At 37.1% G+C, this 12535-nt stretch overlaps 1 protein-coding gene across 5 annotated transcripts in view; it reads left to right on the top strand.

Moving 5' to 3' along the window:
* LOC126481128 (ras guanyl-releasing protein 3-like) overlaps nt 1-12535 on the top strand; it is a 448249-nt gene that overhangs the window by 338532 nt on the left and 97182 nt on the right. For all 5 annotated transcript variants that reach the window (XM_050104668.1, XM_050104672.1, XM_050104669.1 and 2 more), the window contains one exon: nt 7254-7551. In XM_050104668.1, the coding sequence (XP_049960625.1) occupies nt 7254-7551 (298 nt within the window). The remainder of the gene's footprint in view (nt 1-7253; nt 7552-12535) is intronic.

Here is a 12535-nt window from a genome sequence, read left to right on the forward strand (position 1 = left end):
GCCAAATATCTCATGAAATAAGCGTCAAACGAAAAAACCACAAATAATGAAACTTGTCAAGCTTGAAGGGGGAAACCAGATGGCACTATGGTTTGCCTGCTAGATTGCGCTACCATAGGTCAAATGGATACCAACTGCATTTTTTTAAAAATAGGAACCCTCATTTTTTATTACATATTCGTGTAGTATGTAAATAAATATGAATTTTTTAGTTGGACCACTTTTTTCACTTTGTGATAGTTGGCGCTGTAATAGTCACAAACATATGGGTCACAATTTTAGACGAACAGTTGTTAACAGGGAGGTTTTTTAAATTATAATAAAGAACGTAGGTATGTTTGAACATTTTATTTCGGTTGTTCCAACGTGATACATGTACCTTTGTGAACTTATCATTTCTGAGAATGCTTACTGTTACAGCGTGATTACCTGTAAATACCACATTAATGCAATAAATGCTCAAAATGATGTCCGTCAACCTCAATGCATTTAGTAATATGTGTAACGACATTCCTCTCAACAGCGAGTAGTTCGCCTTCCGTAATGTTCGCACATGCACTGACAATGCGCTGACGCATGTGGTCAGGCATTGTCGGTGGATCATGATAGCAAATATCCCTCAACTTTCCCCACAGAAAGAAATCCGGGAATGTCAGATCTGGTGAACATGCGGACCATGGTATGGTGCTTAGTCGACCAATCCACCTGTCATGAAATATGCTATTCAATACTGCTTCAACCACACGCGAGCTATGTGCCAGACATCCATCATGTTGGAAGTACATCGCCATTCTGTCATACAGTGAAATTTTGTTGTAGTAACATCGGTAGAATATTACATAGGAAATCAGCATACATTGCACCATTTAGATTGCCATCGATAAAATGGGGGCCAATTATCCTTCCTCCCATAATGCCGCACCATACATTAACCCGCCAAGGTCGTTGATGTTCCACTTGTCACAGCTATCGTGGATTTTCCGTTGCCCAATAGTGCATATTATGCCAGTTTACATTAGCGCTGTTGGTGACTGATGCTTTGTCACTAAATAGAACACGTGCAAAAAATCTGTCATCATCCCATAATTTTTCTTGTGCCCAGTGGCAGAACTGTACATGACATACAAAGTCATTGCCATGCAATTCCTGGTGCATAGAAATATGGTACGGATGCAATAGATGTTGATGTAGCATTCTCAGCATCAACATTTTTGAGATTCCTGATTCTCGCATAATTTGTCTGCTACTGATATGCCCTGACAGTAGCTAAAACAACTACTTGGGCATCATCATTTGTTGCAGGTTGTGGTTGACGTTTCACATGTGGCTGAACACTTCCTGTTTCCTTAAATAATGTGACTATCTGGTGAATGGTTCAGTCACTTGGATGATGTCATCCAGGATACCAAGCAGCATACATAGCACACGCCTGTTGTGCATTTTGATCACAATAGCCATACATCAACACGATATCGACCTTTTCCACAATTGGCAAATGGTCCATTTTAACATGGGTAATGTACCATGAAGCAAATACCATTTGCACTGGCGGAATGTTACGTGATACCACGTACTTATACGTTTGTGACTATTACAGCGCCATCTATCACAAAGCGAAAAAAGTGGTCCAACTAAAACATTCATATTTCTTTATGTACTACATGAATATGTAATAAAAAATGGGGGTTCCTATTTTAAAAAATGCAGCTGATATCCGTTTGACCTATGGCAGCACCATCTAGCGGGCCAACCATAGCTCCATCTGGTTTCCCCCTTCATGATAGACAAGTTTTGTTCTCTGCAGTTTTTTCATTTGACGCTTATTTCATGAGATATTTGGCCCAGTCACTATCAATGGGCCACCCTGTATAAAGCTGTATGACAAGTAATGATGTCATATAAATGGTACCCAGTGTTTATGGATGTAGAAATATTTTCTCTGAAAAATACCATTGTAATCAAGTAAATATTAAGCTACTGATAGCAGATAAACAGCAGCTACATGGTATAACTCTGAAGAAAGCAGATTTGATCAAAGTAGCAGCTTTCTTACTAATTTACTTGATTAATTTTAGAGAGCATAAGTGTGAATAACATTAACCTGCACAGTGGTAGTTTATCATTAATGTAGTATGCAGATTAACTTTCTAAGACATCCGTGTCCCATATTGATGTATACCTTGACCTGGGATCTAAGGAACACATGACAGAATGAATGAATGAATGAATCAATCAATCAACCAAGGCAGGTCAGATATTTATGAATTTTATAACTGGAGAAGTAATTTTCCACATTCATTGATATAGTGACTTCGTTGTTTGTAGCTTCACACAGCTATTAACTGCCACAATACAAGTCCCACTGTGATGCTCTCAGCATATAAAAGTCTGTGAATGCCATTTTGAACATGCAGTATGTTCATGTTCATTAAATGCAAGATAAAGAAGTTTCTGTGTGTAAATGAAAAACCACCCATGCTCTCTTTTACTGTGAACTACTTGAAAAGGATAAATAAGAAACGCAGAAAAGGAATATAAAGCTCTAAATTCAGCATCCTCAAACTATAATATGTGTATACTTAGATGCAGAGAAATTTTAAAACAAAGATGGCTCATCATTTGACATGATTCATATGATGAATGCTGTAAAATACAAACTTTCATGCCAGAGAGATTTAAGTTATTAAAATTCTCTGCAATGTGCTCAAGCAACCAATCTTCTGAAATGCAAAATATCTAGGGACAACCACTGACATGAAGTGTGCAGTTAGTGGAGTTCTTCATAACACCTGTACCTCCCATTGTTTGTACTTCACAGTCAGCTATGCCACCAGTTATCAACTATTCTTGTGTACAGTTTGGAAAACTCTTAACACTCAATGTCTCTTGATGAGACTCTAAAGGCCTTGTCATCTACATGCTGTTTCATGGCCAACTGTCTGTTTTCAATAAACACTAATACAGGCAGTTTATGAACATTCAGAAAACATCGTCATTTCTATGACCTTTATGACCAACCTGTGTCCCATCATAATCTTCATTTTATCAGAGTCATATAAATCTTCAGCTTTCACTATTTTCTGTACACAGAGTAGACCAACTTGTTTATATGCATCCTTGTTGTCAGTGGTATAGGTAGGTATTTTGGCAGCTGGTGCAGAATTTTGTCATCCCCACCCCCTTCCACCCCATCTCCATCAACTACACAAAACATCAAATACTTTTTTTCATGGGGAAGCATTTTTTTAGTACAGTTAGTTAAGTAAGAAATGCATAATGCTAACTATTTTGCAAAAAGTTTTTATGAACAGAAACAAATAAATAAAACATATTTTTATTAATATTACAGTTGAAGTGATTATTAATTAAGCATAGAAATAAACTAAAGATCTGTGTAGTGGTATGTGGCTTTAACATGTACCACAGAATCTCTTCCTTCTAACTTTTTCTGATGCAAATTTTGAAATTGCATCATCAAAGTCAATATATTTAGCTAAAGTATTTTAGTTGACAAAACTGCTAAACCATAAAGTTGTGCTTGACTCATTGTAGACCTAAGATAATTATAAGGGACAATTCATAAATAATGCACACTAATTTTTCTCACTTACACATTTATTTATTTATTTCAATATCTCTTTACAGTTCTTCAATATAGTCTCCCTGCTGCTCTATGACTGAATTCAAACATCTCAGAAGCCCTATTATTCTATCCAGGACACCACTTCTGGTTCATCTGATGAATGGCTCAGGTGACAGTGGTAGAAAGCTCTTCCAGAAAAAGATAATAACATCCATGCATAGGTTTTTTCAACTTGTTGAAGTCTGGTGGACACATATCCCAGCTGTAGGGTGCATGTGGCAACCTTCTCATCTATATTTGTGAAGTTTTTGGCTACAAAATCACCAACATGTGAGTTAGCATCATAATAGAGAATGAGTGGCCCAGCCTCGAGCAACTGACGTTGGGTTTTGTGCATTTTTCTGTGCAGGTTTTACATGAAGTTATGATAATACACTGCTGTGACACTTGTTCCACATGGGACTCTGTCATGATGATCATAAACAAAAATCATCATTTGCCTGAGCTTTGATTGAGCACACCAAAATTTTTTTGGATATGGAGAAGCTGAAGCTCTCCAGTCATTAGACTGTGATTTCAGCTGCAGTTCAAAGTCTCTAATCCACATTTCATCAGTAGTGACAATTCAATACAAGAATCCTTGACATTCATGGTCAAATCATTGTTTGAGCAAGGTTGTAATGTCCAAGAATTTCTGCTGCTCTTCACCAGTCAAACTGTTTGGGATTCATATCACAGAAATTTTTCTATTCTTCATATCATGTCTCAGAACAGGGAATACTGATGTTGGAGGAATTCCTGTGACTTCACGCAGTTACTCAAAAGTCACATTGCAATCCTTTTCAAGAGCATCTGTCACAAGTTTCACACTTCATTTATTTTCTGTCATTTTGAGCCTTCCAGGTCTTGGATTATTGTCTATGCTGATATGAACACCACAAAAATTATTAACCCAATGTAACCACACCCATCCATCATACTTTAGGTTTTCTGTGATTTCCCTAAATTGCTTCAGGTAAATACCAGGATGGTTCCTTAGAAAGGGCATGGCTGACTTCCTGCCCTAATCTGATGAGACTGATGACCTAACTATTTGGTCTCCACCACCAAATCAACCAACCAACCAACCCAATTTAAAACTGTACTACAGCCCTTTATAATATCACCACAAACTTCATTTAACGCACTGTGAATTTCTGTCAGGTTTTTGCCATGTAAGTTTTGTTGTTGGTGTACTATGTCTGGTGTTCAAGAATCACAGTACATAAGGTTTAGAAAAATCTTGATGCCAAAATGAGATTAGGAACAGATTCTCAAAATTCTTGTTCAGCCACAAACTCTAAGAATCTTAAAGATATCCTATCAGGAGACTTACTTTTGTAATTTCAACAGCTTCCAGAAATCTTCTTAGGAGTGAAATTTCTGCAAGGATACCATTTTCAGGAATCTTATCATAATTTTCAAATGAACTTTTCATGGTCGTAGGAGGCCCTGTTTCTGAAGTTTATTTAGTATCATGTGCTCCAAAACAGCAAAACTATCTCATATATGTTCCATGATTTGCAACAGATGCCAATTTCGTGTAGAAAGCTGACATTGAAGGAAACTGTAATTTAACATACATTGGTATCCAAAAACACAACAAAAAACCACTATTTTCCAATCCTGTGTCTAATTCAGGATATAATATAGAAATGTCGACAGATACAATCGTATTTTGCACAGAAGATGGCATTCCAGTCAATGGACAACCAAGTCAACTATGACATCAGGGCACCTATCAAACGGGTTAGTGTTTGCCGGATAGTCCCACATCCACAATCACTGTAGGTACAGTCACTGATAGTGCAGCATGGCACAAAGAAGATGCCTACCAGACTCTCTGCAGTGGAAGGCTATAAGAAGAATGGAAGCAGGACAGTCACAAACTGATGAAGACTGTGAATTTTTTTGTGTGTCTCGGATGTTGTAACGATTTATATAGTCCAAAACAGTACTCCAAAGAACAGGGCAGGGCCAACCACATGTGATATCAGAAAGAGAAAACCATTATTTGGATGTAAGCGTATGATGGTACCGCCTTAGCACTACATGGCAACTGGCATCTGACGTCACAGCATCCACTGGACATGTTGTATCAAGACAAGCATTGTCCAGAAGGCTTTGCCAGAGTGGCCTTTATTGTTAGAGACCTGCTGTATGTGTACTTCTGATGCGTCTTCACAGAAGGGAATGTCTAGATTGGAGATGTCAACATGCCACCTGGTCGATCGAACAGTGGACCAATATTCTTTTCACATATGAGTCCCAGTTTGGTCTGAAGAGTGATTCTTGATACATTCGCATCACGAGGGAATGTGGAACACAATTTGTGACCCAAACATTATGGAAAGAGACAGATATCGAGGAGGATCCCTATTGTTGTGGCCAGGGATTATGTTCACCACATGAACACCGCTTCATGAAATTGTGTGGGTGAATCAGCAAGGTTTAACTGCTGTCAGACATTGTGACAAGATCTTGGAGCCTCATGTGCAGTTATTGCAAGATCATGCATGCCCAGACTTCGTCTTGATGGATGGTAATGATCGACCTCATAAAGCAAGAGCTGTTAACCTCAACATCAGACTGATAATATCATTCAAAGCATTATCCATCATTGTCAGGCCTGCGTTGCTGCTAGAGATGGTCACACTCCATCCTGAGCACATTAACCAGTTATCAGAATGTGTGTGCAAATCCATTAAGTTGGAAAACAAGAACATTTTTGTCTACCATTATGCCTATTGCAGTTGTTTAAGATGTGTATTCTTTACATTATTTCTACTTTACTATCACCTGTTATAAAGTTTTGTGGCAAAATAAACACAACTTTGCAAAATTTCCATTTGTTGCTTTAATTTTGGACACCAGTGTACTTACATCGGTTCATTAATTCGGATTCACATTTTGCATAAAAACATATTTTTGAATTCAGGTGATGCTAAATAGGATATCTCCTCCATTCACAACCTGAATTATTTTATGATCACTGTACCTTTGCTAATAATGGATATGTTTTCTTTATTTTAAAATCTCTGATCTCTTCTTGCCACAAAATAGTAATATCACAAAAACATTCGAAGCACAAACAGATTCTAAAACCAGTTTAGTGACTGACTAGCTATATTAACAATATCTACTGTACAAAAACTTTATCTAATGGACTAAGATAATTGACATCACTGTCTCACATATTGTGTGAGAATAATTTTTGTTTGCACACTATTTTAGTGGTAGAAGACTCCTACACATGCAAAAGTGCCAGACTCAGTCCATAAGCTCTCTCATTGCCCACCTGCTCCCACAAGAATGAACAATGAGAAATCAAAATTTTCCACAACTCATGCTATAGAGCCTAGTAAGTTTTGTCACCTGCTTGGAGTTGGTGCTCAGTGTGAAATGCACTTCCTCACACCTCCCTAGTTACATCTTAGCTTATTTTATATCTTCAATATCACACTATATTCCCTCTATGTTGTCTGGGAACCTCTTTCCTATGGCAGAGGCATATTCATGATTTCCTAACTCACCATTGAAATCAATGTTAACTATGTTCATACATGTTTCATACTACACACAAATTTTACTAAAATTTCGATGTATATTAATAAAATTTATTTTGTTACAGGTACTGGATTCTATCATTTCCCATGCATTTTGATCTGGAATATGAACTGGCAGACACATTAAAAGAATTCCAAGCAGTTCTCACTCCAACTTCAGCTGAACTTATAGACCTGTCCCAAGTACAAACATATGACTGGATGCGTCATATGTCAATAAGAGACAGTCATTCAGCACATCTGCATCAACATGGCAATAAAGAGCACAACAGAAAAGTGTCTTTAGTGTTCAGCCATTTGGAACCATTACAGATAGCTGAGCACATTACATACCTGGAGCACAAGGTCATAAGAAGGATAACTGTAAGGAAAATTTATATGTTTCTTATTTTTTCAGTTTATTGACTATTAATAATTTTCAGTTTATTGACTATTAATAATTAGTTAGATATTTGGAAGTTGTAGCTTATGACAATAACCTCTAAAGAAATTTCAAACAGCTGAATAAGAGAATAAATAAGGAGAAAACAAACATCATTTGAAACAATAGAAACTCTAGGTTGGAATATCAACAATGTAAGGAAAATATAGATTGCTACTTTCCATAAAGATGGCACATTAAGTTGCAGAGAGACACAATTAAGACACTTACACTTTAACTTGCATGAATGAATATGTATGTGTTTCTCTTTCTTTTTCTGATGAAGGCTGTGGCCAAAAGCTAAAGTGCAAGTATCTTTTAATTGTATCTCTCTGCAACTTAATGTAACATCTTTACAGTAAGTAGCAATCTATCTTCTCCTTACATTGTTGAAACATCATTTGAGTTATGTTAGACCTGCATCAATCATCTTCAAACCACTGTAAAGTGCATGGTGGAGATTCTTCCCATTATATCATATATTTAGGTTTCTTTACATTCCATTCCAATACTGAGCACAGGAAAAATGACTTCTTAAATGCCTCTGTACACACCATGATTAGTCTAATCTTGCCTTTACAGGGCCTAGGGTAACTACACATAGAGACTGTTGTATATCCCTAGATTCCTTGCTCAATACGGTTCTTGAAACTTAGTAAATAGGCTTTCACAAGATAGTTAACATCTATCTTAATGTCCATACCAGATACAGTTTTTCAGCATTTCCATAGCACCCTCCACTGGTTCAAACAGAGCTTTGACCATTGATGCAGTCCTTCTTTGTATGGGTGCAATATCCCTTATTAAACCTTTTTGATATTATTAGAGATTAGATAGAGATTAGATTAGATTAGTGCTTTTTTTTGGGAGGTTGGGGAAGGGGAAATTACCCACTTACTATATCCAAAAATTCATCTAATGAGTAGGAGTTGCCAGTAAGAAATTCTTTTAATTTCCTTTTAAATGCTATATGGCTATCTGTCAGACTTCTTTTGATGCTATTAGGTAAGTGACCAAAGACTTTTGTGGCAGCATAATTTATCCCCTTCTGAGCTAAAGTCAGATTTAACCCTGAGTGGTGAAGATCATCCTTTCTCCTAGTGTTGTAGCCATGTACACTACTATTACTTTTGAATTCGTTCAGATTGTTAATAACAAATTTCATAAGTGAATATATATATTGTGAGGCTACAGTGAAGATCTCTAGCTCTTTAAATAAGTGTCTGCAGGATGATCTTGGATGAGCTCCAGCAATTATTCTAATTACACACTTTTGTGCAATGAACACTCTTTTACTCAATGATGAGTTACCCCAGAATATGACGCCATATGAAAGCAGAGAATGAAAATAGGTATGGTAAGCTAATTTACTCAGATGTATATCGCCAAAATTTGCAATGACCCTAATAGCATAAGTAGTTGAACTTAAATGTTTCAGCAGATCCTCAGTGTGTTTTCTCCAGTTCAACCCCTCATCAATGTGTACAACTAGAAATTTTGAATATTCTACCTTAGCTACCGATTTCTGATCGAAGTCTATATTTGTTAATGGTGTCATTTCATTTACTGTGTGGAACTGTATATACTGTGTTTTGTCAAAGTTTAATGAGAGCCCATTTGCAGAGAACCACTTAATGATTTTCTGAAAAACATCATTTACAATTTCACCAGTTAATTCTTGTCTGTTGGGCATGATAGTTATACTTGTGCCTTGGCAAAAAGTACCAGCTTTGCATGTTCATGAATATAGAATAGCAAGTCATTAATACATATTAAGGACAGCAGAGGACCCAAGACTGAACCTTGCAGCACCCCATTCTTGATTGTTCCCCAGTCTTAGAAATCACCATTCTTTTGCATATTATGTGAACCATTTATTTCAACTTCCTGCACTCTTCCAGATAGGTATGATTTAAACCATTTGAGCACTGTCCCATTCATACCACAGTACTTGAGCTTATGTAGAAGTATTTCATGATTTACACAATCAAAAGCCTTTGATAGATCACAAAAAATCCCAACGGGTGGCTTCCGGTTACTCAGAGCACTTAATATTTCATTAGTGAAAGTATATATAGCATTTTCTGTTGAAAAACCCTTCTGGAAACCAAACTGACATTTTGTTAAAACTTTATTTTTACAAAGGTGTGAAGCTACTCTACAATACATTTCTTTTTCAAGAATTTTGGATAAGGCAGTCAGAAGAGAGATTGGGCAGTAGTTGTTGACATCAGACGTATCCCCTTTTTTATGCAGTGGTTTAACAATGGCATACTTCAGTCTATCTGGGGAAATACCCTGCTTCAGAGAGCTATTACATATGTGGCTAAGAATCACACTTATTTCTTGGGAACAAGCTTTTATTATCCTGCTGGAAATGCCATCAATTCCATGTGAGCTTTTATTCTTGAGAGAGTTTATTATCTTCCTAATTTCAGAAGGAGAGGTGGGTGGAATTTCAATTGTATCAAATGGTGTGGGTAAGGCCTCTTCCATTAACTTCCTTCCTTCTTCTAATGAACATTTAGATCCTATTTTCTCTACAACACTTAAAAAATGATTATTCAAAATGTTTTCGACTTCCGGCTTGTTGTTTATCAGGTTTCCATTCACTTTGATGGTGATGCCATCATCCTGTACTCTTGGTTCCCCTGTCTCCCTTGTAATAATATTCCAAATTGTTTTGATTTTTTTTATCAGTGGTATTAATTGCAGACATGATGCACATACTTCTGGACATTTTAATAACCTTTCTTAATATTGTTGTTTTTGTGGTCTTCAGTCCTGAGACTGGTTTAATGCAGCTCTCCATGCTACTCTATCCTGTACAAGCATCTTCATCTCCCAGTACCTACTGCAGCCTACATCCTTCTGAATCTGCTTAGTGTATTCATCTCTTCATCTCCCTCTATGATTTTTACCCTCCATGCTGCACTCCAATACTAAATTGCTGATCCCTCTATATCTCAGAACATGTCCTACCAACCGATCCCTTCTTCTAGTCAAGTTGTGCCACAAACTTCTCCCCAATCCTATTCAATACCTCCTCATTAGTTATATGATCTACCCATCTAATCTTCAGCATTCTTCTGTAACACCACATTTCGAAAGCTTCTATTCTCTTCTTGTCTAAACTATTTATCATCCACATTTCACTTCCATACATGGCTACACTCCATACAAATACTTTAAGAAACGACTTCCTGACATTTAAATCTATACTCGATGTTAACCAATTTTTTTTCTTCAGAAACACTTTCCTTGCCATTACCAGTCTACATTTTATATCCTCTCTACTTCGACCATCATCAGTTATTTTGCTCCCCAAATAGCACCACTCCTTTACTACTTTAAGTGTCTCATTTCCTAATCTAATTCCCTCAGCATCACCTGACTTAATTCGACTACATTCCATCATCCTTGTTTTGATTTTGTTGATGTTCATCTTATACCCTCCTTTCAAGACAATGTCCATTCCGTTCAATTGTTCTTCCAAGTCCCTTGCTGTCTCTGACAGAATTACAATGTCATCAGCAAACCTAAAAGTTTTTATTTCTTCTCCATGGATTTTAATACCTACTCCAAACTTTTCTTTTGTTTCCTTTATTGCTTCCTCAATATACAGATTGAATAACATCGGGGATAGGCTACAACCCTGTCTCACTCCCATCCCAACCACTGCTTCCCTTTCATACCCCTCGACTCTTATAACTGCCAGTATTGCCTCACGTGTTCCAACATTTCTACGGAATCCAAACTGATCTTCCTTGAGGTCAGCTTCTACCAGTTTTTCCATTCGTCTGTAAAGAATTCACATTAGTATTTTGCAGCTGTGACTTATTAAACTGGTAGTTCGGTAATTTTCACATCTGTCAACACCTGCTTTCTTTGGGATTGGAATTATTATATTCTTCTTGAAGTCTGAGGGTATTTCGCCTGTCTCATACATCTTGCTCACCAGATGGTAGAGTTTTGTCAGGACTGGCTCTCTCAAGGCAGTCAGTAGCTCTAACGAAATGTTGTCTACTCCCGGGGCCTTGTTTCGACTCAGGTCTTTCAGTGCTCTGTCAAACTCTTCACACAGTATCATATCTCCCATTTCATCTTCATTTACATCCTCTTCCATTTCCATAATATTGTCCTCAAGTACATCGCCCTTGTATAGACCCTCTATATAACTCCTTCCACCTTTCTGCTTTCCCTTCTTTGCTTAGAACTGGGTTTTCATCTGAGCTCTTGATATTCATACAAGTGGTTCTCCTTTCTCCAAAGGTCTCTTTAATTTTCCTGTAGGCAGTATCTATCTAACCCCTAGTGAGATAAGCCTCTACATCCTTACATTTGTCCTCTAGCCATCCCTGCTTAACCATTTTGCACTTCCTGTCGATACATTTTTGAGACGTTTGTATTCCTTTTTGCCTGCTTCATTTACTGCATTTTTATGTTTTCTCCTTTCACCATTTAAATTCAATATTTATTCTGTTACCCAAGGGTTTCTACTAGACCTCGTCTTTTTACCTGTTTGATCCTCTGCTGCCTTCACTATTTCATCTCTCAAAGCTACCCATTCTTCTTCTACTGTATTTTTCCCCCATTCCTGTTAATTGTTCCATTATGGTCTCCCTGAAACTCTGTACAACCTCTGGTTCTTTCAGTTTATCCAGGTCCCATCTCCTTAAATTCCCACATTTTTGCAGTTTCTTCAGTTTTAATCTACAGTTCATAACCAGTAGATTGTGGTCAGAGTCCGCATCTGCACCTGTAAATGTCTTACAATTTAAAACCTGGTTCCTAAATCTCCGTCTTACCATTATATAATCTATCTGATGCCTTTTAGTATCTTCAGGGTTTTTTCATGCATACAACCTAATTTTTTTTCTTGAACCAAGTGTTAGCTATGATTAAGTTATGCTCTGTGCAAAGTTC

This window comes from Schistocerca serialis, chromosome 5 (assembly GCF_023864345.2).
Source record: "Schistocerca serialis cubense isolate TAMUIC-IGC-003099 chromosome 5, iqSchSeri2.2, whole genome shotgun sequence".
Classification (NCBI taxonomy): domain Eukaryota; kingdom Metazoa; phylum Arthropoda; class Insecta; order Orthoptera; family Acrididae; genus Schistocerca; species Schistocerca serialis.